The sequence below is a fragment of the Strigops habroptila genome, chromosome 8 (assembly GCF_004027225.2).
Source record: "Strigops habroptila isolate Jane chromosome 8, bStrHab1.2.pri, whole genome shotgun sequence".
NCBI lineage: Eukaryota > Metazoa > Chordata > Aves > Psittaciformes > Psittacidae > Strigops > Strigops habroptila.
In genome coordinates this window covers 28,399,340-28,424,917 of record NC_044284.2, presented here as the reverse complement: position 1 = coordinate 28,424,917, position 25,578 = coordinate 28,399,340, and the positions used below count along the sequence as shown (strand labels likewise).

General features: G+C 36.9%; 1 protein-coding gene across 1 annotated transcript in view; it reads right to left on the bottom strand.

The window, feature by feature from the left end:
* Window positions 1-19,457: 19,457 nt before the first annotated feature.
* Window positions 19,458-25,578, bottom strand: part of LOC115612200 (translation initiation factor IF-2-like) — a 66,947-nt gene continuing 60,826 nt past the window's right edge. The window contains exon 4 of the mRNA XM_030496210.1: window positions 19,458-23,939. Within this exon, the coding sequence (XP_030352070.1) occupies window positions 23,755-23,939 (185 nt within the window). The 3' untranslated portion in view covers window positions 19,458-23,754. The remainder of the gene's footprint in view (window positions 23,940-25,578) is intronic.

The following is a 25,578-nucleotide window of genomic DNA, read 5'->3' as shown; positions in this document are numbered from 1 at the left end:
CAGATAGTTTGAATTCAGCAGGTCCCTGAAGGCTGTGAAACCACCAAGTAGCCATCGCAACGGATTGGTGATCTCCAACCAGTTCCCACTGCTCGGCAGCCAGAGGAGATTTCCCCAAGGTGGCCTTCTGCTCCAGCCGAGCGGCAGCATGCTGGCACGTGCTCCCGGGAACACAGCCCAAGCCAGCTTGTCAAAACAACAGTATCCAGCTGAGATAAAAATAGAGGGAGAAATGTTACAGCAGACTCACGCAGTCACAGCCCTTGAAGAAGTGGGCTGTGGATATTCACACTTGGATCAGGGAGCGCTGTGGTGCAGTGGTGTTTCTCTGGGTTGTTTTTTCTTCCCTGCATGGTTTATTTCCCCTGACCCGCATGCTGGCTGTCTCAGCATTGCTGCAAGCAGCCGCGGCCGTGGGCTCAAATTTTGGAAGAAAGCTGGGGTACCAACACGTTACACATTCCCCCAGACACAGCCCTGTTTGGCAGATTTTGCTCCAAAACCATAATCTGGCATTTGCTCAAGGGCTTTGGCAGATCCAGTGAAATGTTGTAGGGGAGGATTTAATCACTCAGCATTCAAATGGGGCTGCTTTTGTGTTCGGAGAGGGAGATGCATATCTGCACACAGATATACTGTGGGCTTTGCAGAGAGATGTAATCATTATTCGTAGTGGAAGAACTGGTAATATATCCAACAAAACAGTTTTTTCCATGGATCATCTTTACTATCAATGAGGCAAATTTTTGTTAGCTGTACATGTTGTGTTAAATTCCTGAAATGCTTAAAAGATGGAGTTTTGTCTTCTTTTTTTGTTTTTATGTGAAAATGGGCCTCTAATACTTTCAAACTCTTACACGTTTATGGATAAACTTATGAATCTACAAGCACTTGCAGATTTCCCATGGCAGCTTGAATCTCTGTATTAAACCTCATCTGGTAACTGCTAGTGTCAAAATTATTTCTGTTCTGCTGAATCAGCCTCAGCTTGTCATTGTACCCAGAAGAAGTGGAAAATCAAAGTGAATTTTAGTGCTTCATAGCTTGTTACATGAAAAAGCATGCAGAAATGAACAGCACATACAAAATTAAATTTTTTAATTAGATTCATCTATGTTCTCTGGAGAATTTCCTGTGCTTCAGGCAGGCAGATACAGTCTTCCTCCATAACTACTATGATTTATGGATTATTTTTTTTTTTAACACTTTGGAAAGAAAAAAAAATCTTTTCTCAGGTTTTGACAGAATTTCCAGCACTCCAGTTGAATGTTTTCTTAATGTTTCTAATGAGATATTATCACATTCAGCACAGTTGGGAAGGTGACAATGGTACACCTAATGCTGCAGTGAAAAGAGGATCTTAATCCCTGCGGGAATGATGAGATCCATCAGAGAAACTCATCCCACTTAAATTTTTGTTAGGTGAACTAGACTTTTTGTCTGTGCACTGCTGTTTTTCAGAGAGGGTTGTGAGAAGTAGTAGAATGTCTGAAAAAGAGTGAAAGACAGGGAAGCTCATTTTTCATGCTACCTTGTAACTATTGGTGATTCCTCTCTCCTAAACTGGTAAAATGCCTTAATATCTTATGTGAGAGAAAAGAAATATGTTAATGTAAATTTAATACATTCATTCAAAAATACATGCACATAGAAGTGCTTTTGGGGTATAAAAATGCTTGAAAGGGTCAAAATATCAGATACTCAATTATTTGTACTTCTGACATTTTGTGTATATGTTAATATTTATTCCTCATACCATTTTCTCTCCTCCTTTTATCTCTTTTTTCCAGTCTCTCAGATGAATGTGGGTGAAATAAAGTGCATTTTAAAGTGTTGTGAAGTTTCCACAGTAATCTCTTCCTCTGACCATCCCTTGGGAGGCTTGTTTTTTTGTGTGTTCAATAGTAGGAACAGGAAAGGAAAAAACATTTATCAGTGTTGTTTTGGAGCTTCTTTTCCCCTCCATGCTCCCTGGAGCCAGCTTGTACTTTGCCCTCTCTTTTCTGTCTCACTTGGCCTGTTTCTCCCGTCATTTATGTTTGGTTTATACCAGTGCAAGGAGACTGATTTTGGTGTGCTTACTCTAATTTCAGTGTATTTGCCTTACATCCATGGATGTGGGAAAAACTCTGCACTACAAATCAGGGCTTGATTACATTTAAGTATATTATTTATGTCTGTCCACATTCTGATGTAGAAAATATAGTAGTCTCTTATACTTCGAGTGTTCTTGTACTATCAGAGGAAAAAAAAAAAGAAAGTCTTCAGTACTACTTTTTTATTCTTTATTGCCTGGATATTTGTATGAAAAATGGTTTGGAGAAGACTCTGATCATTCCATCTTTTCTCTTTGTGCTTCATGTCATAATCTGTCTTCTTTCCATGTTGAGACCAGGTCTCAGAGAGACCCTGAAGGACTGGATGAATCATCCCAGGTCCCTCTGGGGCAGGTTCCTTCTTCACAGCATTTCCAACAAAGCATATATCTGAAACACCAAACATCATTGAAACACTTGCTTTCCTAAGGTAAACCATTCAGGACTAGGTCCTGCTAGAAATTAACTATGGCTTGGGTTCTTCATCAAAATGACATTGTTAACTTTGACTTGATAATATGGTCTTATATATTGTTCCTACAACTCTAATAATGAATAAGTTGTACAGGGAGGCCTGATTCCACTAAACAATCAATGCTTTTGGACAAACTTTCTGAAAAATGTTCGCCTTAATTTATACTCCTTAACTGCATGAAGCTCTTCATTAAGGCCAAAAGCGGATATCAGTTACTCAGCATGACACTTAATTAGACCTTTTATTTAGGTGTTTGAATGTAGACACAAAGTTCTGACTGACTGAATCACTTTTCCAAAGCCCTGGTTTCACTGGTCGTTGGAATGATTTGTTTCTGGCAATTTGAAGACAAAATTTCTCAATAATACCTTTTGCAGTCCTGCTGGACTCTCAGTTCCCAGGACTCACCAGCTGAGATTGAAGAGAAGCTTGATTTCCAACCTGACTTTTTACACAAGAACCAAAAAAAAAAAAAATAAAATTCAAATATTATGAAAGACAAAGGACAGTAAATAAACAGCATTAACATGCTTTAGGAGACCAATTCATCCTGCTTTAGAACTTCTCTTATTTTAATGGAAGCACACAGAGAACATGTGTTTACCCATCTGGTTGATAGCCTCCTTCGCTTAAATTGGGTGAGTTTTTTTTGCTTGTCTTGACTGGAAGTTTAGAAGAGAGGACTACACTTCCTTGAAAATGTCATTTAAATATGTAAGAGTTTTATCAGCAGAAAGCCTTCATTATTGGAAAAACATGAATATGAGCTATAAAAGAGACTCAGAGAAAATGCAGGCAGCAGAAAGTGAGGATTACTGTTACACTGCCTATCAATGCTTAAAGGATGGGAAGACTAGAGGAAATTTAAATAATGTTCTATCTTTGGCGGCATACATGCTGTGTAGGTATGGAGCAAAGGTATACAACTTAAAAGCTCTACAAACCGGTGCAGAAATGAAAACACCTTTCCTACTTAGTGTCTTATGGCTGCTTCCTTCCACTTCATTATATGGCCTGGAAAGGTAGATAATTCCTTGGATCTTGTCGGTCATCTCATACAAACATTTTCTTTTTTGTTTAGACACATACTGATATTGTACTGTTTATTTTCATTTTTGCCTCAGGTTTTTATATGTGTTTAGCTTTTATTGTACCTCTTTTGTAATCAAAAGCACAACCACATCTCATACCATGGTATGTTGTGTTTGACATACATGCACATATATGTGAATTAGCAAAAAGAATATATATATAGCATAGCAAAGAGAAAGATGAGATTTAGGGTAAAGGCACAGGCAGTAGACAGTGATTTTCTGAATCCTCACTCTGCAAGAAGTAGGATTTCTAACCTCAAATCATTCATTGAGAATCTGCAACTGATTTTCCCTTATGCAAAATAAGGCAATGTGAAGGCAAAACAATTATGCCTGTAGACTATGAAGGCTCTATATTCTATTATTATCAGTAAGTTATAATAAACTTACAAATAACTAATGGGATTTGTTCATAAAGTATAAATAATTAGAATTGCTTTCAACTACAACATCTGTTATTTCTTTTTTACCAGTATTTTTTCCTACATTTTATGCTGCAGAGAGCAATGAAATGACATAACATGCTTAATTTCATAACCTGGGGTTATTTCATGAAAAGTAAGAAAAAGAAAAATGAAGGTTGAACATCAGGACAGCAGGTGAAGAAGTATCATAAAAAAATCCCCCAGGTTATCTCACCACTTGGGAGCCTTAAAACTAGTCTAGAAAATTGACTTCAGTGTCTATTATAGGAAACAATGCTGCTAGCTTACACAGGATGGGCTGGGAAAACCTCATCACTTTGTTTTCCTGTTGTTTGCTGTGTTGTTCTTTGAGAAACGACCATGCAAGTTCTTTCTGTTTGCAACTGAGGTGTAGATAAGCAAGATGGAAAATATCTTTCCTTTTTTACAACCATTCTTTCCAGCTCTCATCAAGCCTGTTACTGCTGTGAAGACCCCAAGGCATGAATAAGCTTAAGGGGTGGCTTAGAAAGAGCAGAGCATGGAGGGTGGAGAAATCTCTCCCTGTCTCCATATGGGGGAGAAAATATTTCCTGATTCTTTATCACTAGAGCCTGCTGACTTGCAGAATTACCAGAATTTGTCTTGAAAATAATGATATCAAAAACGTTGTAACCATGTCTCTGTCTTGGTCATAGTAAATGATACAACAACAGCTGTTTCCTCCCAATTAGTTGTATTTTGTGGTGCCCAGAAGGGGATACAGAAGCAATTCCTTAAAATGAAGATATCAGAACTAATAGAGTGAACTACAGCAAGGTGTGATTAATTCTTTAGCAAACATTTTTCTTTATTAGGGTGTTAATTAGATTACTTTCTGAATTCTCAGTTAATAAAAATATTAATATTTTATATTTATCTACAGCCAGATACTAATTGTTGACGTTAAATAGTACTTTCCTTGAACTCTGTTTTTATCTGAGCTTTTCCACAGTCAGAGTGGGCTCAGACAGGCTTTCTGCTGATTTCAGTATTACACCATATAGTAGTCATAACACTGCATATTAGTACTTCAGGGTGCCATGATAATCAGAGCCCTATTATACTAGGTAAGGTCTTACAAAGATGTGTAGAGCCCTAAACAGCTAGTATCTAAATTGAATCCAAAAGAAAAAAGAGAGAGAGAGGGGAAGAGGGAGAATGTATGAAAGTCAACACTTTGTAGAGAAAGTAAAGCAGCAGTAAAGATAAAAATAAAATACACATAGCAAGGCTTTGAGTTCAGCTAACTGTCCTGTGTTCTAGACTGATAACTCTGAAGAATCATAGAATCATAGAATAGTTAGGGTTGGAAAGGACCTTAAAATAATCTAGTTCCAAACCCCCTACCAAGGGCAGGGTAACATAGCAATTTACTCAGAGCTTGTATTTATAATGAACTTTCTAATATTATTTGATAGTGGAGAATTGCCTAAGTGCAAATAGAAACATGTAGACAAACTCCAGACAATCGGTGAGCCGTCAGCTGGACATCAGTTTCTCCAATGAGATACCTAAAAGATGAAGTGGGCTTGTATAGATGTGGGCAGATTCAGGTTCTTAAATTTGGTTTCTATACTAATACTAATAAAAACTCTCAATTCTTGCAAAAAAAAAAAAAAAGGAAAGAGAAGTAGAAGAATTGACTAACGGCACTTTCTGCTTTTATTTGTAAAATGAATGGCAAAATTCTTAAATCTTTAGAAGATTAAAAGCTTCTGCCCTTTTTGTATGAAAGCTGCAATACAGTAGCTTATTGTCACCTGTGTCATAAGTTATGTCAATAAAATATTTTTAAAAAATCCTCAATCTGATGTTGTCGCATCCAAGGAACCTGTGAGTCCATGGAGACGTCAGCAGAAAATGTACACTTATATTTGATCTCCTAGAGTGAACACAACATTGGAATAATCTGTTCTGTTGCTCCCATAATATAATTTCTTCTGAATGTGTCAAATGCTGCATATACCTTATAGCACCTTGGTAATGCATTTAGAAAAACTATTACCATGCCGGACTAGCCCAAGTTTGTCCTTTACATTTTCACAGTTATAAAAGTTCCTGCAGGTATGATTGATTTACTTTTTTTCTAAAAAGGGGAGTATTTAAATGCAGTTTGGAAACTGCTAGGAATCCTGAATAAGATCTTTCGTATATGTTGCTGATGAACAAGACAAAAAAAAGTTTGATAATTCCCATAATTCCTGGGAACACCTGCACTGAGCAGACACATATCAGAGCTGAACAGCAAAAGTGAAATAGAGGAAAACAGCAACACTAGGAGACTAGAAGTGCTAACAGTGTTTTATAATTATCTCTGGCCTGTTCAAGTTTTGTCTTGTAAAATATTAACCTATAAAAATAGTTCACTGAACTGTCACTAGAGCCAATTTTTAGTGTTGCTGATCTTTGAGGTCCATTCCATGACTCTTAAGGTCCCTTCCAGCCTGGTATTCTATAATTCTATGAAGTAGCAATGCATTCTCCGGTGTCAGTACCTAATAAATTTTGAATTACAGATATTGATATTAATCTGGCAATCCCAGGTACTGCTACAGGTTGGGCAGAGAAGAGATTGAGAGCAGCCCTGCAGAGAAGGACTTGGGGGTGTTGGTTGATGAGAAGCTTAACATGAGCCGGCTTCAGTGTGCGCTTGCAGCCCAGAAAGCCAACCGTATCCTGGGCTGCATCCAAAGAAGCGTGACCAGCAGGTCAAAGGAGGTGATCCTGCCCCTCTACTCTGCTCTCGTGAGACCTCACTTGGAGTACTGCGTACAGTTCTGGTGTCCTCAACATAAAAAGGACATGGAGCTGTTGGAGCAAGTCCAGAGGAGGGCCACGAGGATGATAAGAGGGCTGGAACACCTCCCATATGAAGACAGGCTGAGAGAGTTGGGGCTGTTCAGCCTGGAGAAGAAAAGGCTGCGTGGAGATCTCATAGCAGCCTTCCAGTACCTGAAAGGGGTCTATAAGGATGCTGGGGAAGGACTCTTCCTTAGGGACTGTAGTGGTAGGACAAGGGGTAATGGGTTCAAACTTAAACAGGGGAAGTTTAGATTAGGTATAAGGAAGAAGTTCTTTACAGTGAGGGTGGTGAAGCACTGGAATGGGTTGCCCAGGGAGGTTGTGGATGCTCCATCCCTGGCGGTGTTCAAGGCCAGGTTGGACAGAGCCTTGGACCATGTGGTTTAGGGCAAGGTGTCCCTGCCCATGGCAGGGGGGTTGGAACTAGATGATCTTAAGGTCCTTTCCAACCCTTACGATTCTATGATCCTATGATTCTATGATTCTATGATAACATTAATGTTTATTTTTGTGAGAAAAGTCTACGTTGGATGGAAACTTCTACCTAGTAGTCTCCTTGTCACATGGATATTTTCACAAAGACCTCAATTTTTGTCTAATTTGTAGTTTGTGTAGATCACCATAGCTTCATTTTCTCTTTTTTATTGTTGATCCGATTTAGCTGCAAACTTCCAACACAATATATGCAATTATCTTTCATTATTCACATTGCTAAGAATGATGAAAAGATGTTAGTTCATTAATAATTATTATTGTAGTAGTAATTAATGTAATGCCACCAGCTGTACCTGAGTACATTTATTTTTATCTAGAAAGAAGAGAATATGGATAAGAATTTTCCTGTTTTAAAGAGTAGGGATATAAATATTTTCACAAAAAGCCTTTTTTCACAAAGGTTTGCCATGATCTAAAGCAAAGTGCTGGAAAAACAAAGAAGAATAATGATGAACTACTTTAGCAAGGCGCAAACCAGGCTCTCTCCCTGGCTTGTCTGGTGTCAGTGGTAGCATGCAAATATACCCCAGGCAAATATGATGACCTTAAATGGCTACAGTCAGGACTTGCCTCGAACCTTCTCAAAATTGTAAAATCTGTGTTAGCCGAGCAGTGAAAGTCCAGTGAGATCCACCATAAAGGAGCAGAGGTGGGAAAGCCAGCAGCCTGAAAGTGGCTCTGCAATGGTCTGGATTGGTCCAAAACAGAAGAAAATTAAATAGTGTCGAAAACATGGAGAAAAGTCAGCAATGGAGCAGGACAGATAAGTGCTCGTACAGAAACTCAGAGGAAGAGGAAAGCCGAATTATTTTGGGGGTTGAAGGAAATTAAGACCTTTCTTAGGAAAAATATAAAAGGGTTTCAGGTAGTTTATTTTTATTGAGCAGAAAGATAATAACTGAGGCAGAATATTCACAGGCAAACATGTTTTTTTAGCTATAAATAGTTCAGGTTCCAAAAAGCTCTATTTGCTTGTACAGTACCCAGTATAAGGAGATACTGTTCCGGCCATGCATCTGGTTGATGCTGTCACTGTGTGAATAGTAAGGAAAGGAATAAATACAGTAAGAAAAAATCAGCTATGCTCTTGAATTTAAAGCTTTGGTAATATTTGCTATTAAATAATACCAAGGTGAAATGGTGTTACTAAATTTCAATGAAATTTGGAGTTCCTTTTTGGAAGAAATTTCAACTGCTGTTTTCTTTTTGAATCCAAGAAAAACATTGATAATTTCAACAAAATCAGACTATGATATTAAAATATAGAAATTAAAAATCTATCTCTTTTAGGAACATCATCTTTTATTCTCTCATGACAATTCTACCAGGTTACACAATCCGGTGTTCACTACCATTGGTCATTGCATCATTGTGTATGTAATAAAGCATGATAGCCTTAGTTATGTTATTAAATTCATTAAAATGTGCAGTTTAGCATTTTTAAACATCATGTCTATATAAAATTATTTTCTGGCTGTTGTAATCAAACTGGTTAGCACTCTGGCACTGATTAAGGAAAAAAAATCTTTCAGTTTACTAATTAGAGGAACAGCTGCATCACTGAAATACTTTTTTGCTTCATATTGAAATCGTGCTCAGCTGTTACCTTGTGTCATAATATGGTGTGTTATGTCATACCGTACCTATCACTGAGGTTTTAACTAATGCTTTTCATATCATGTTTACCACAGACAACCACGCACGGTCATTTACAGTGGTTCTGTTGTTAACTTTGGTACCCTGCTGACATTTGAGCCCTGATTTATACAGCTGAGGACTTGGCCTTTTCTTTTCATACACAATAACCTCATTATTATTCTCTTAAATTACCCAGACTAAAAGGTAATGCAAAATCATCTAAAGTTTTTAGATTATTTGATTTTGCACAAAACTATATCCTTGTTGCACATATTCATAATTAATGACAGTTAATTGCTCTTTTTTTTATGCCAAGGTTATTTTGAACAGCACATTGGTTCAAAAAGTTTCAGCAGAGAACTTGTATAAACACTCTTGGGTCACTGATGACAAAATCACCATATAATTCTAATATATTATCTTACAAGTTGTCCCTTGATGTCTCCACTTAGTCTAAACACTGTCTGCTTTGATTGCTTCTATTTACAAATGGTCTCTGCTGTTCCAAAGTTTAAATATGTTGTACAAGTCTGGATTTAATTTATTCCAAAAAATGAAACTTTTCGATAAAAGCTTCCCTTTGAGTTATATACATACCGGGAAAATTCAAAGTCAAATGAAGTTTTATGTGCATGTTTCTGAGCACAGAACATTATTTCTTGAACACAGCATAAGCTTGTAGCCCATAAGGTGGTAGATCACTGTCCCTGGGAGGTACCAACACTTAGCATGGTAATTAGCCTCCGTTAGCAAGAAGGCTCTGAGGCCCTCCCTGCACAAGATTTTCAGCTGTCTTGTAAAAGGGAGAAGCTTGCAGCCACCCAGGAGAGCTCAAAGTGGTTTGATTGCTCAGGAGCTGCTGGGTGACTCATAGCAAACCCTCATGTTCCAAGCCGTACGACTGATCTGCTCCTGCTCCACCTCACCTGCCCAAGCACCTTTTTCCCAGTTGTTATTACTGTTATTATTTCCATGCTGCAGGCGCCCTAATGCCTCGGTCCAAACCTAGGTGGCGTTTTCTTTAATGCTGCTGCTTGGACGTGGTAGAAATTTGAATGTGTGAGCTTTTTTTTTTTTTTTTTAATCTACTACATGCCCAGCAGGTTGGATCTAGCAAGGTCTAGCCCATACCCTTTGCAGGGAGGGGATGGAAAAATTGCATTTGGAATAAAGTGGTTTGAGGATAATTTTCTGAGTAAAGTGTTTTGTGTTGCCTGGATAAAATAATCTCAAAGGGAGTTTATTAGGATAATCTTTCAGATTTCTAACAGTAAGGGTGGCTAAAAGCTAGAGTAGATTGTGAAAAATATAGATTTTCTGTGAAGTAAAGGCTTTCAAATATGATTAAATAAACATCTACCAGTAATGCTTTCAGGACAGGTGACCCTGGCTTGTGTTAGCGATGTACTGAACAAATATGTAACATCTTTTCTTCCTTTTATTTATTCTTTGACAGTTTTTTTCCACTTTTTAATAGCAATTTGGACACTAAAATGAATTCCAGTGGGTCGTATTTTGGAACTTTTCAATAAGATAAAAAAAATACATCTGAGTTTCCCTGGTTCTGCTATTAGTTTCTTGAAGTTGACTTGCAGGACATTAGCCCAGCACGCCTTTACAATACAAGGAGCAAAATTTCCCCAGTTTTCAACACTTATAAAAGTAAGTCAGCAAATGTAGCCAGTATTACTAAATTTTCAATAGCAGCAATTAATAATTTTCCTATGTGATTGAGAAAATGCATCAGCCAAACTACTTGATGGTTTACAAGGTAGTTATGAACTTTTGGTTGAAACACCTTTGTGAAGCAAAGAAGTATTTGCTATGACATCACTTCAAATGTCATTAAAATTTATGGACTTAACCTGTTAAGGGAGATTTCTAATAGCTGCTAATCAGAAACAACGTGATTTTTTTCCCTTGAACATACTGTTAATGTTTGTCTGGTCTGCCAATCAGACTTGTCCTTAGGAATATTTTTTGCCTGTAGATTTTCCAAAAGTACAGAGACAAGCTAATTCATATTGCTAATATAATACTTTGCCAGTTCCACTCAGTTCTTTAATCAGAAAGATAATGATAAAATTTGGGGAAAAAACCTAAGTTAATACTTCCAAAGTTTTACTAAATAAAGTGCATTCAACTTGTTACAAATTTGATATTACACAAGCTCAAACTTTTTAGAAACCCAGAACAAGTGGAGGTTTTAATTTCACATGAAAAACTCTAGTTTTAATTTTTAGTTCAAAAGGTTTCAAAGCAGTTTTTGTTAAAACTAGTCCAAAATAATTTCCTCTAATTTTTCAGAACTTTTATCTAAACAAAGGATGAGTTGATGCTATTCCTAGGTTGAGGAGCTCTTTGTTGTTACATTTATGCTTCCAGTTTCATTCTCCTGTTTTAAGCAGCAATTAGTTATTTTACCAAAAATTGAAGCAGACCTTAACAACATGAAAGTAATAAAGAAATTCAATGGATTTAATTCACCTAACAGGGTAAAATTTCTGAAGTCTGAAAAGTTTCTGCGCTAGAGAGTGAAAGGCCACTAATCATCTATTGTCCTTGAGAACAACACTGAAAATAAAGAGGAAAAAACATTTTCTTTGCTGCGAAGTGGTGTTTCATTTACTTCACCTGTATATACTGCAGCAGACACATGCAAAAAAAACCCCACCAAGAAGTTCTTCTTAACAAGTTAACAAGATCTTTGAAGAAGAAAGCATATGTCTTTCATTATGATCCTGTTGTGATAAACCTTTATTCCTATTCATCTTCAAGGGCTTGCAAGTGATACTTGAAGTCCAATAAAAGTGAGGACTTGCTGATGCAGTTGGAGTTTAAAAGGAAAAGAAAGAGCAGATGCCAGTTTTATCACCTCACTCTCAAGGTTTACATCCTTTTCTGTAAATATTAGAATATTTAATTAAAGTCAAGTCATGTCGGGGTTTTTTGTTTGGGTTTTTTGGGTTTGTTTTTTTTTTCCCCCCAGAAATCTAGTGAGCAAAAAATTACCATTACTTTGTAAAATCTGTAATTCATACTTAATGAAGGTACTGCTTTGCTTGGCACACAGCCTAGGACAAAGGACTAGGAAATGACTTTGAAATTGCATAAGTGACATTCTACATCTTGCAAACCTGTTACATCCTTTTTTATCTATTGCCTTTTGTCTTCTGAGGTCTCATCCTGAAGCCCTTACTAAGGCAAAAATCCCTCTGACTTAAAAGCTAAGCAAAGCCTTTACGAATAAATCACCTGAGCTTTTGGTGTATTGATCACTGAACGAAACTTCTGAATCCTTGCAGATTTTTTGGTATCAGGAGTGTTTTACCAAGCTTTGCTGCTTGGCATCACTACTGCCACATATTCCAATCCCAGCTGCTGTTAGCTGTGTCTTTGCTAATTCCCTTTACCATTTCGCTGCTTGGCTTTTCCAGATTAAGCAAATTTGCAACAAATAGTTTAATTTCTGAATATTTGAATATTTAAACTATTTGTCCTACCCTGGACAAAAAAAATTACAATCAGAAGAATGTTGGAAGCTAAAGAGAAAATAAAATAATTTAAGGGGTATTTTACCTTTATTGAAGCATTTTCCACAAATGCAGCATCTTGCTGTTACTGGCATAAATGGTTTATATTGTTTAAAGTAGAAGGGAGACCAAGCAGCTTTCCTATTCAAAGCAGCTGAGGAAGTTGTCCTCAATTTTTAAGTAACGTGAAATACTATTAATGTCTGATGGGAATAATGAAGGGGATAATCAGATCCTGGATTGTAGAAATCAGTAGAAAAGTCCAATAATCTTTTATGAAAGTTGTGCTGAGATTTCTTCAGATGTATTAATAGCATAAACAATTTCATTATAAGTGTTATCATTGTAGGAACTAGCACACATCCTTCTTTAGCAGTTACACTACAATTATTTGAAGGCAAGAGTAAAGAGCTGCAAATTAACAAACTTCAAGTACTGTTTTTAATTCTCAAGTCTTTTTCCTTTCATGTATGACATATAGAGAACCTGACAGGTAGTTTTCTCTATACTGTAAAACCAAAGCATTTTAAATATTCAGAAAAAGCAAGTGATATACAGCAAATTTTGTAATGTTACTCTTATTGACAGTAACTTTCAAATATACAGTTAAACAGATTATTTTTCCTCTTCTTGATTAATTTTAACTTCTTCCGAAAGATTCATTCTTGTATCTTTGAAAATGTAAGTCTGAGGATGGATGTGTGCATATCTGGGATTTAGATGAAAAGCCCAACATCAAAGTTCAGCACCTGACCGTGCCACAGCTTATTTACATGAACTTGAACAAGTCTTCCAGCACCTTAGCTCTGTGTCTGTGAAAAAAGCTGGTGATAATTTTTCTTCCATATATTTCATGTCTTTCATTCAGTCCCTGAGCTCAGGTGTCAGTATATGTCCCATTAAGAACCAGAGCACTTAGCACAGAAGAGCATAAATTGCTCTCTTCAAAATCACTCTTTCAAAAGCAGTAATACAAAGATATTCAGCATTAGATTAATAAATGTAATGTATCCCAAAATAAGGGAAATAATTTCCACAGAAAGCATCTTTATTTTCCTGGAGAAATTTTACAGGGACATTCAGAGTCACTGATGAGCAATAGAAGCAACACTAAAAGACCAATAAAATATGTGAAAGTCAACATAGACAGATGCTAGCAGGTCATCTTAGATGGTTTTGTTTAAATTAAGAAAAAATATTAAACGATTTTAAACTGGCCTTTCTACTAGATAATTCTTTAGAAAATTGATTAGTAATCTCACAGGCTACCCTTTTCTTTGCCTTTATATTTTACAGCTCGTCTCATCCATCTACTGCCAAAGCATATAAGATCAGCAGCTACCACAAATCAGTAGCTAGATAAGATCACAGCATACTTGCTCATTTTTTAAAAAACACACAAAAGTCAACAAATTTGAGGTTCTGAGGTAGTGCTGGGCTTAAGGACAGGCTGCACAAGCACTGAGACGCTTTTCAAAGGTGCAACATCCTTGCATGGTGATGTCCTAGGGTCTGAGAACTCAATTTGTATTTTAAAAATTACTCAGTTCCAGTTACAAGTTAAAAAAAAAGTAATAAAGGCAATTTCCACTGTGAAATATGAGCAAGCGCATGTAGACGGTTATAGAAGTGCAGGCTTCGGTTTCACTGAAATGAGATTCCTGAGGGCTTAATCCTGACCTTTCCTGTTTAAACATTTACTATCTTGACCATATTTATAAATATATTTATAGCATATATATTCATACTGTTTGTGTAGTCAGAGAATGATCTTTCAGTGTCAGAAACTGATCATCTGGCAGTGTTATCATTCTTCTTTCTAACAAAAAATAAAACCAAACAAATAACCCAGCTGTCGAGTACAGAAGTTAGCAGTTCTAAAAGTTCAATGCCTTTTTTAAAGCTAAATGCTAATGAAAAAATAAGATATATCCACTGCCTTGTGTATAATTTAAATGCTCTTAATTCTTGAGTATGCAGAGTGATAGACTTCTCAGCTCATTGTACTATTAAGCCCTATTCTACAGCACTGCCTACTCAGAATTTGCACAAGATGGGGCTGAGGTGTAGCTGCATGCTGACATGTTCTCAGCTAAATCCTAATCTTAAATTTTGCTGAACAATCTCCTGCAGCCTTCAATTACTACTACGGCACTTTGAAATTAGATCTGTGATGGTTTTTCTGATGAGGAGAACATGATGTGATTTTTATTGTACACAGCCAGCTATAGACTGCCAGGTTATACTGTAACCAGTTTCAATACTTATTTCTAATTATAACTTTGCAGTAAGGAGTATTGATCGATAAAGTAGTCTCTTTTGTTTGAGTTTCACAAGAGACAAAGACCATCATTCCTCTAGGGAGCATTTCACTATTGAAAAAAAAAAAAGAAAAAAAAAGAAAAAGTGGAAACGTATAATTCCTTCCTGAAAAGACGATGCAATGTATTTTCTTACTGCTTAGCAAATTCACACAATTTTTTAGGTAATATAAGTCCCACCATCATCTTTTACTTTGTGTCATGTGCAGAATGGTTTAAGTAGTCTCTTTGAAACAGCCCCTTCCCTGTTTCTTGTGATGTGCCCATGGGTAGGTCTTGATTTGTATCTGCATTTGCCATTTGTCACGTTCATTCAAGGAAAATCTCTTGATGCCACGGTTCCAGCCACCAGTTAATCTTCATTCCACATACACTCCTCAGAGTTTCCTTTTTTGCAGTAGATTGGGCATTTTTCACATTATTGTCAATGTTTTATGAATTCAGCCTGTCATAGACTCTGGATGAAGATAGGCAGAAGAGGCATGAAGTGGAGGAATAGTGTGAGATGCTCCTTCCCCAACCGTGCACCCCTTCTCAAGGGTCTGAAAGTACACTTGCAATTACCCAGTAATTATCCCTACCTGCTTCTTTCACGGTGAAGGCGGATGCTGCTACCAATCTGTGGAGAAAAATCCCTGAATTTCTGAGAGATCTCTTAAATGGTTTGCTACATTGCAACCTGTAACACTAAAGGGAGGTGTAAGACTCCAGACTCACATGGGTCACACCTCACAGTATTCACTATACATCTAAAATTAGAAACAATCATAGAAAATTAGTAGTGGCTATTTTCTTCTAATTATTAATTATCTGATTCATATTTTAAAGAATTGAATTACTGGAATATATGAAGGAAGAATGCTGCTTTGGCTGCGCTGTGCAAGTGAAATTAGTTTAAAAGAAAGAAAGAAAATCCTCTATACTGCACGGCCATCGTACAGTGCTATTTGTATTATTAATGTTTAGCAATAACTATTAACATATTACAGAAAGTACTGTAAGCCAAAGACTGCATTTTCCTTGAAAGCTCTGCTTAGGCTCAGGAGTTTAGAGGACTTTTATCAGGGGACACTACCCGATAGCCAGTTTTGACTCACACACATGCATTTCAGCTTCCTTTTTGCTTATCTCCTCTTTAGATGGCCATTGCTGAGCTTAATGACTTAATGTCATATAAAGCATGAGGCACAGTTTACCTGAGAAATATTTAATAAGAAATATGCCTAAAGTACAATTATAAAGCTATCAGAACATTATACACAGTTACCAAACTCGGAAAGACTGCTTTCAGAATGAATTTTAAAAGGCTTCATACACTAATGTTACATATTAATGTTTTCATTTCAATATTAATTTTTAAAGGATTCTCAGACATCTTTCTTATTATTTTCTCTATGTATTGTTCTAAATAGATAATATGCTTTTCATTAAAAGAATAAGCTTTTCTTCTCCAAACTAAACTTGTAATGTTCAGCTTATCAGGATTTTCACCTGCACTTCTGGAGCAGGAAATTCTATATGCTAAATGCTGTGTGCCCCACTAGGACAGCTGAAATAGCCTAAATAGGCAATGATTTCTTAGTTTATGCCAGCAGCTATGTTTGTTATCATCCCCTGATGTGACAGCTGTTCATCATGCATTCTTTCTCCCTCAATCACAGATTTAATTCAAAATTGTCTTTTGCCTCCATTAAATGGATTGTTAGAAAATCGATGTTATAAAAATTCCATCTCAGATAAGATTATCTCAAGAAAATGATGCCCAAACAAGCAGATTCTTTTTCAGTAAGCGAGCAGAACTGTCAGCAGTGTAGACAACTCCAGAAAAAATGCTTCAGATTTATATTGCCATCAGTCTTGCTGCAAAAGGCAAAGGTATCATTATAGTTTAAATCCACACACACACACTTTCAAATTAGTGTGTAATTGGAATAAAAGTGTTGATTAAGATTGATAAAAATCTATTTTGCACAGAAAATATTGTTACAATTACTGTTACAATACCCCAGATTTGGAGGTTTTGGTTTTCTTATAGTGAACGTCACCCATCACTTTCAAAAGACTTTTTCTTAGGCCAATGTAACACCAGAAGATGCATGTCAACTGGACAAGGATGTAAAAATATGCTTGTGCTGGGATAAGCAGGGGTTGGTTTATTTCCTTTTTCTTTTTCCAGGTGAGAGAGACTAGAAAATTGATCCAAATGGAAGTTTCATGTTTCATATTTCATATAAGACTACATCTAACATTACCTTTTCCAAAGGTTAATAAATCAAGGGCTACCTAAAATAAATGCAGGCAAACAAACAAAAAAACCTCCTTTGGACAAGCTTACTTCACAGAAAATATAATAAACACATGAAATGTGATATACCACAAGCAAAATAAAGATTCATATTTTATTCATGGATTCATCAATCGTTCCAAGACACTAGCAGCACAGACAGGTTTTTTATGCCACATTAATATTTTATTGGTTTTTATGGAAGGAAAAACAATGAACAGCAAGGATAAAATGGTACAAATAACATTTAAAAGACGAAGAACAGAGATTCAGAATTAATAAGACTGAACAGAAATGAGAGGGAGATGGTCAAAAATATACTGTGCAGGTCTGAGTGTCACACACACCCAGGGTCTTTGCACAGAGTTCACAAGGCTTCATTCTTCTTCACGTTTAAGAAACTAATCAGACTTGGCTCTGACAGTGGCCAAATTTGTATTCAGAGAAGTGGCTTGTTCCTTGCTTGGGAAAAATGAACTCACAGAGAGAAAAAACAAACAAAAAAAACACCCCCCAAAAAAAAAAGAAAAACAAAAAACAAACAAAAAAAATCCCAAACAAACAAACAAACAAACAAAAAAAAAAAAACCCAAAAAAAAAAACCCCAAACCGTGTATCTGAACCTAATTAAACTTTTTCAAAGGGAAATATCAAGCACACGGAGCGGTGTGCTTGTGCCAAAGCCCAGGAGAGTGCACTTTCCCTCCCCCTGCACCATTGCAAACTCTTTTTTCTACAAATAGGGACTTTTCCCTCAAATACAGCCCCATGCACAGAGCTCAAGGACCTCTATCTTAGTAAGGCCATATCAGTCCTGTTTTCACCACCTCACAGCTGCTGCAATTTTAGCTCATCTGGTAAGAGCAGTGTACCCACAGCAGCACAAACTATTCAAAACTGCAAGATGTCTTTACTCCTTAAAGATCACAGCCCTTTCCAGCTTTGAATCAGCTTTTTTTTCTTTTTTGCCTTTTTTTTCTTTTTTTTTCCCTCCCCCCAGAGATATTACTGTTGAAAAATAATAGAATATTTTTTCTTGTGTTGGAAAGTCCACACTACAGCCAAAACTATAAGTAGTTTTTTTCTAAATGGCAGAAAGTGTATTGTTCGAGTGAAAAGAAAACAGTGAAACAAAATTAAAGTGCTTTGTCCAAGATCACATAGCTGTTCTACAACCTGCTGGAGAGCTGAGCTCAGATCTGAGATGCGGTGTGCGCTGTGCAGTGGCATTGCTGGCTTTGCCACACACTCACAAACCAGCACAGGATGCTCCGCTGCCACCTTTTGTTTGGAAACAAAGAAAATCCTGAGAAACAGAGGTTTGACAGACTGAACTCGAGCTTTAGCTCTGATTTCTAGAGGCTGAATTTGCTCCTGATACATACTTGCATAAGGAATAGCATCCTGGCATGTATCAGAAATAGTGTCGCCAGCAGGACTAAGGGAAGTAATAATCCCCCTGTACTTGGCACTGGTGAGGCTGAACCTCAAATACTGTGTTCAGTTCTGGGCTCCTCACTACAAGAAAGATATTGAAGTGCTCGAGCATGTCCAGAAAAAGGCAGCGAAGCTGGTGAAGAGTCTATAGAACAAGTCCTGTGAGGAGAAGCTGAGGCAACTGAGGTTGTTTAGCCTGGAGAAAAGAAGGCTTGGGGGGTCTCAGGGGGGATTTATCACTACAACTATCTACAGATTATCACTACAACCTGAGAAAAGGCTGTAGTGAGGTGGGGGTTGGTCTCTTCTCCCAAGTAGCAAGTGATAGGACAAGAGGAAATGACCTGAAGTTGCACCAGGGGAGGTTTAGATTGGATATTAGGGAACATTTATTCACCACAAGGGTTGTTAAGCATTGGACCAGGCTGCTCAAGAAAGTGGTGGAGTCACCATCCCTGGAGGTATTTAAAAGACGTGTAGATGTGGCACTTAGGGCCATAGTTTAGTGGTAGACTTGGCAGTGCTGGGTTAATGGTTGGACTCTATTATCTTCAAGGTCTTTTACAACCTAAACAATTCTGTGATTCTATGGCTGCACAAAAGATTTTTCCAGACCTCTGAGTCCTGCTCATTATCCACCAAGTGCCAAGCCGAGTAAGACAGTTTACATAAAGTATTTGCGTGCAGGGTCTTGCATCCTTCATCCTTTACATCACAAAATTATTACGAATGCTAGAATGTATTCTGTTATATACTCTGTCACATTGCAGTCTTTAAAAGTATCATCTGTGACTATATATAATCTGTCATGTATGCAAAGAAAATATATTCCTGTGAGTGCTTGATCTGCAACAACTTCACTGCATAGGTATGTCCTACCAGCAAGATACAAATGTCCTATACACCTGCCCTTCCTCATCAAGGTCTCAGACATACTTCTGCAAAAGATATTCTGCATTATAGAGCAGGAAAACAACTTGGAGGTATTCTCAGACATAGTTAATTTTAAATTATTTATCTGAATTTATGAAGAAAATTGATCCTGGAAGAATTATGAAATACAGTAGTTAATTAGCCAAATAATTACATTATAGCATTTTTTAATTTTGTTTCTTTAAAAAGGGTCTCCTAAAGCTATTAGTAAAAAGCCTGTCCAGTATAAACAGAAATAAGGCACAACCTAAATTCTGATTGTGTTTAAATTTGTTTTAATCTGACAGTCTGTTGATACAGCTATTCCAAACTTACACTAAGGCAACTGTTGGCACAATTTCCCCCACAGTTAAAACAGTTTAAACATTTCCCATAAATTATTTAAATGCTTTCATTGCCATAAACATAAATCCATCAGCAACGTTTTAAAACTTTTAATATTTTAATGAAAGGTTCAAGGCTTCATCTGAATTTATATTTTAAAATGCAAAACTCTCTCTTAAAAAAAAAAAAAAAAGAATTCTGGCTGTTTCTCCATAATTTTACTTTAGAATAACAAGATAAACTGAGATCAAGAACAATTAAGTAGCAAAACAGTATACTTCAAATAATGTAAGGATTGTGACACGCAGTGATAACAATTGAACTATAAAAGCATGTTGTTAATCTAATAACACGGTAACTATACAGTGGTCTATACACGACATCTTTGCAATGAAAAAAGCAATGTATTCTGAATGCAGAATTAAAAAAATATACCCATCATTTATCATCTGTTCTTTGATTATAATTGTTAATGTTTATTATTTGTACTACAGTCATAAATACGACTTGGAATGCAAGTTTAGCATCATAAAAACACATAGGAATATACAAATCCTCCCTGAGGAGTTTACAACCTATTTTTTTACCATAAAGTGTAAATGTACTGTATTTCTCCTTAGAAACATGTTTTGTGTTTATTTTGGTTTGTTTTGGTCTTTAGCCCCTAGTAGTCAATTCTAACATAACAACACTGTCTCTAATGAACAGCCTGGGTGCCACACATACAGGAGCTTGTGTCTGTCCCGTGTGGACACCAGAAGCCTTGTTCTATGTTAGGAAACAAGCTATGTTTGACACATTTTCTTTTAACCTAACCTCAGCCACACCTAGGCCTCTACCGGGAACTACGTCAGTCCCAGGATTTTAATATCACATGCACTTTACTCAAGCACCATATATTACTCATTGAGCATGATTCGTTGTTGCTTGCAGAAATACATTAATCATGTGTAATCAGCTGAGAAGGCAGCCAAAGTTTTTGTGATAATGGATCAAACATGGATTAATTCCTGTACTGGACATGGGGCCTAGATACACCATGCCAAATTGTTACGTCTCAACTGAAAGGGAGCATCTGAAAGAGTCTTTGTGGAGTAGAGAGAGATAAAGGGTGCCTCGTTCTGTCAAAGACCTGATTTTCCTTCTTGATATTTTAATTTCTGCTACTTCTATGTCACTCTAAAGTCATGTGGGATTCATCCAGGCTTAGGAAGACATGGATAACTGCATTAACTTTGAAAAGAGAGGGGTTTCTTTTTTCTATTTTGGGAAATTTAATGTAAGCTGGTTTGGATAGAGGCCATTTTTGTCATGTGTTTGTAAAGCACTTTAACTGTGTGCCTCATCCAGGAACTACAGCAGCAAGATAAGATAGAGAATAATTAGTATGTGATTTCTCCTTTCTTTCAATCTCCTCTGTCTATTTCCCTGTTGTTTTGTCTGCCACTATACCCTACTCAAGTAAAAGTTTAATGCCAGTAATGTCACATCTGACATTATGATACTACCTCAGAGACTGACCTCCAGGGTAGGTGCTGCTCAAATATAAAATGAGTAGTATCAATAGATATGGTTGCTGTCTGTGATGCAGTAATGAGGTGCTCAGTATAGTTCAATACCTAAATGTAAATATCCTTGTTCTTTTCTGCATATATAGTCTGTGTGTGTAATTGTGTTCTAATGCTAGGAATGGAACAGGTCTTGTCTTGAAGATCTTTCAATGGATAGTGGTTTTATCAGTGTTGACTCCTGATGTTATCAGCTCACTGAACCAGAACTTCTCTCTTCAATGGGTTCAAAGATTTTGCCATGTCTGATTGGTTTTCTGTCCTACCTAGTCCAGGATAATCTAAACCAAATTATATTTTGCTTGATTTCCACCCTATTTTCTGACCGCAGTTCCTTGATCCTACTAATCTTTCCTTTTCTTTTCTTTTCTTTTCTTTTCTTTTCTTTTCTTTTCTTTTCTTTTCTTTTCTTTTCTTTTCTTTTCTTTTCTTTTCTTTTCTTTTCTTTTCTTTTCTTTTCTTTTCTTTTCTTCTTTTCTTTTCTTTTTTTCTTTTCTTTTCTTTTTTCTTTTCTTTTCTTTTCTTTTCTTTTTTCTCTTCTCTTCTCTCTTTTCTTATCTTCTCTTTTATTCTCTTCTCTTTTCTTCTCTTTTCTCTTTTCTTTTCTTTTCTTTTCTTTTCTTTTCTTTTCTTTTCTATTCTTTTCTTTTTTTCTCTTCTCCTTCTCTTTTCTTCTCTTTCTTTTCTTCTCTTCTCCTTTTTTCTCTTTTCCCTTTTCTTCTTTTCTTTTCACAGAATTGTATCGCAGTTGACTGTGATGGACCTGGCATGTTGACGGGCAAGGACCTGGTTGGATAGGGCTTTGAGCAACGTGCTGTAGTGAATGGTGTCCCTGCCTTTGGCAGGAGGGTTGGAACTAGATAATCTTGAAGGTGTCTTCCAACCCAAACCGTTCTGTGATTCTATGAAGACCTCTGGAGGACACCTAACCCAACCTCCTGCCTGATGCAGGACTGATGCAGCATGAGATCAGGTCAGCAGTGTCTTTTATCTCAGTGGGTCTTGAAAGGCCCCAAGTCTGGATACATCACAGTTACTCTGGGTGACCCAACCCAGTGCTTCCTAGTCTGGAAGTCTCTGTGGCGTTCATCAACTTCCCAGCTACCAGGACCAAGAAGAGTTTGTTCCACAGTTTTATAATTTCCTTCCCAGAGAACCTTTCAGGCAAGGTTGGGCCACTTTAAGGGGTTCATAATCCAACACAGACTGCTTGGCTTACAGTGGAGGAGGTTGGGAAAGCTCCATGTAGACTCCAGAGAGCCTAGCATGGAGGGCAGTCAAGTTAGCCAAGTATGCTCTCAGAAAACCCTTGCTGGCTGAAGGAATTCCCATCCTGCCCACATTAGACAACAAAATTAATGAGTATGTGTTCCAGGACCTTCCCGAGGTCTGCAAAGAAGCAGACGAGCCTCCATCAGCTTTTTTACAAGTGGATATTACCGTTAAATGCAATACACATCAGCTGATCTACCACAACAGAAAAGACACCAAGAGAAATGGAGCTCAGTTTCTTTGGGTTCGCCAAGATACTATAACCCTCTCATATTTTGCTGTACTACTATGCTAATTATAACAGCAGTTATATCTCTTTCATCTTTCAGGAGTTTCTAAACAAGTCCTTAGCTTCTCAGCCAAAGCTTTGCAGTTCAATTTCTCTTGGAGCACTAAAAAACAAAAGAGCAGTCATTTGCTGGAATCATGAGCAGCTGATTTGTTGAGTTTAGTGGCAGGAAGCCTGAAGATAATCAATCCAGTTCTTTACATATATGAATGCAATACAGCATGCTGAGTATGCTAAATTATGCTGTTAAAAACAAGATGAGAAATCTTATCAGGTGAAACTGTAGATAAATCTTCACTGACAGAGCATTATGCTTCAGAATATCTCCAGGTTCTTGGAAGACTTTCTAAAAGTGTCTCACATATCCAAAATCCAGGCACAATTGTACAATTATACTGAATTAGAATATGTTTATGTTTTTGTCTAGAATATCAGTTACATTTGCAGCACAACCTTCCATATTGCTGCAGTTTTTCCTCCTCCAAGTTCAAGCAGTAATTTGGACATAAATAAGCTCACATTGAAGTGTTTAACTTTTAAAAAAATCCTAGCCTTTTACTGATTGTTTTCCTCCTTGTACATTTTTTTTGAGCATTATCTAGTTCTTGCTTACCTTGAATATACTATAGCAAATTTCATCTTCTGTGAAGCTAGCAACTCTCTTTTCTGATTCATTCAGCCACAACCAAACCAGATTTTTTAGATACATCATTCAGTAGAGGTACTTTTCTCTGTCAGGCCCATACCTTAGTTCATTTCAGCACCAAGACAGATGATATAAATATGAGCTGTGCTGGGCAATATAAAGCTGCCTAAAATCCTTCTGAGGCTGGATAACTTCATAATTCTCCTGAAGTTTGCTGAACAGTCATTTCTCTCTTTCTTTCTCCTTCTTTTAGGTAGGTTTAAGTGATGTGACCAAAACTCATTGCCTGGAAGTAAAAAGGAAAAAAAACCCTACTGTATATTTTACAGCTAGGTTGTGATTGGAGAACTGCATACTACTAGACCTGCCATAAAACACCTTCACTGACTTCTGAGCAATGAAATATATACAGACTTCAGCTAAAAAGAAAAAAACAAAACAAAACAAAAGCCAAACCAAACAAACAGAGGAACCATTTCCACACAGTTGACATGTAAGGCTGTACTGGGTCTTTAAAGTGAAATCCTGAGTAGGGAATTGATTCACAACATCCCTCAAAATGCCAAAGATTTATGACTCTTCAAGGTCTGGAGAAGAAAGATTTGGGGCAGTGTGTACCCTCTCTTCTTTTAATAGCTTGCTGTGTGATGGCACTTCTTCACAGTTGTCCAGAAACTTTTTGGAACCCCAGAAATGTTCCATATTTTGTTCTCTCCAGGTTTTATACTCTTCTATGAATAGCAATTCTTCTGAACGCAAACAAAGCAACAAGCAATATTCTTTCCGAAGTTACGTTCCCTTGGTGAAGCTTTAGGCACCTACAAAGCAATGGCTTCATTCTTTAGTTCTCTGTGATAGTTCCATGTTAGCATACAAAGCTGGGTTACTTCCTGGAGTGCACAGAAGGGTCAGGTAGTGTCCTGAATTTATGTACCGGAGTTTGAACAATTTTGCATACGTTGACATTTGTTACTTTTTTCACTTAATGTGTGTGTGTATGATTTTAGAAATTATGACTGAAATAAGCATTGATTGCAGTTTCAGATAAGCTCTTTTAAGCAGAAAAACAAATTAATAAATTGTTCAGCCTTGTCATTTCTTTTCAAGTATGTATGTAAGGTCACAGGATTAGAGCAGACTCATATTAAAATATTGTGACCCAGTGAACTCTGTACAAAAAAAATCCCAAAAGAAGGAGTATTGTTCAGCCTTATTGCACTAAGACACCTTCTCATGGCATCTGTGATGCCTGTGTGCGTCCAAATTGAAGAGTAAAAACTAGCTTAACAATGTTGTGCTCTCTAATTAGAGAATTGTGACTAATGCTAGTAATAAAAATAGTGTCATAAAAGGGTAAGAAAATTCCTTCACCATAATAAATATGTCTCCATTGGGGTCACAGTTAGTTTTTATGGACTGACAAGGGAATCAGTCTCAGTAATATATTGTTAACTGACTGTTCCTCTGATCCTGAAATGTCTTCTCCACTTACATACATATTTCTGTTTGGTAGGATGGCAGCATGACAGTACAAAGGGCTGGGATGTATGTCTGTGCATTGTAAGCATAACTTTCAGATGTTCTGAATCAGGGTTTCATAATCAGATAGCAGAATTAAGTAAATGGTTATGTTCTACATCTTCAAAAAAATAATAAAAGTCTGAAGGAGCTGTGGATATAGGGAGGCTCAAAGCTCTTTTGAGTTTTTGAAATGTATGATTGGAAATATTTGCTGGGTTTTTGTTTCATATTCCTCAAAATCTGATCAAAAGTTAAAGATGATCTGAATTTACATGGGGAAAAAAAGCGCATACTTCCGCCATTATCTCCTTTTCTGCTTCCTTATAAATCCAAACTGGATAGCATCCAATTTCTCATCGCAACTGCCTCTGGAAATGAAAGAGAGCCTGAATAGAGGAGGAGAT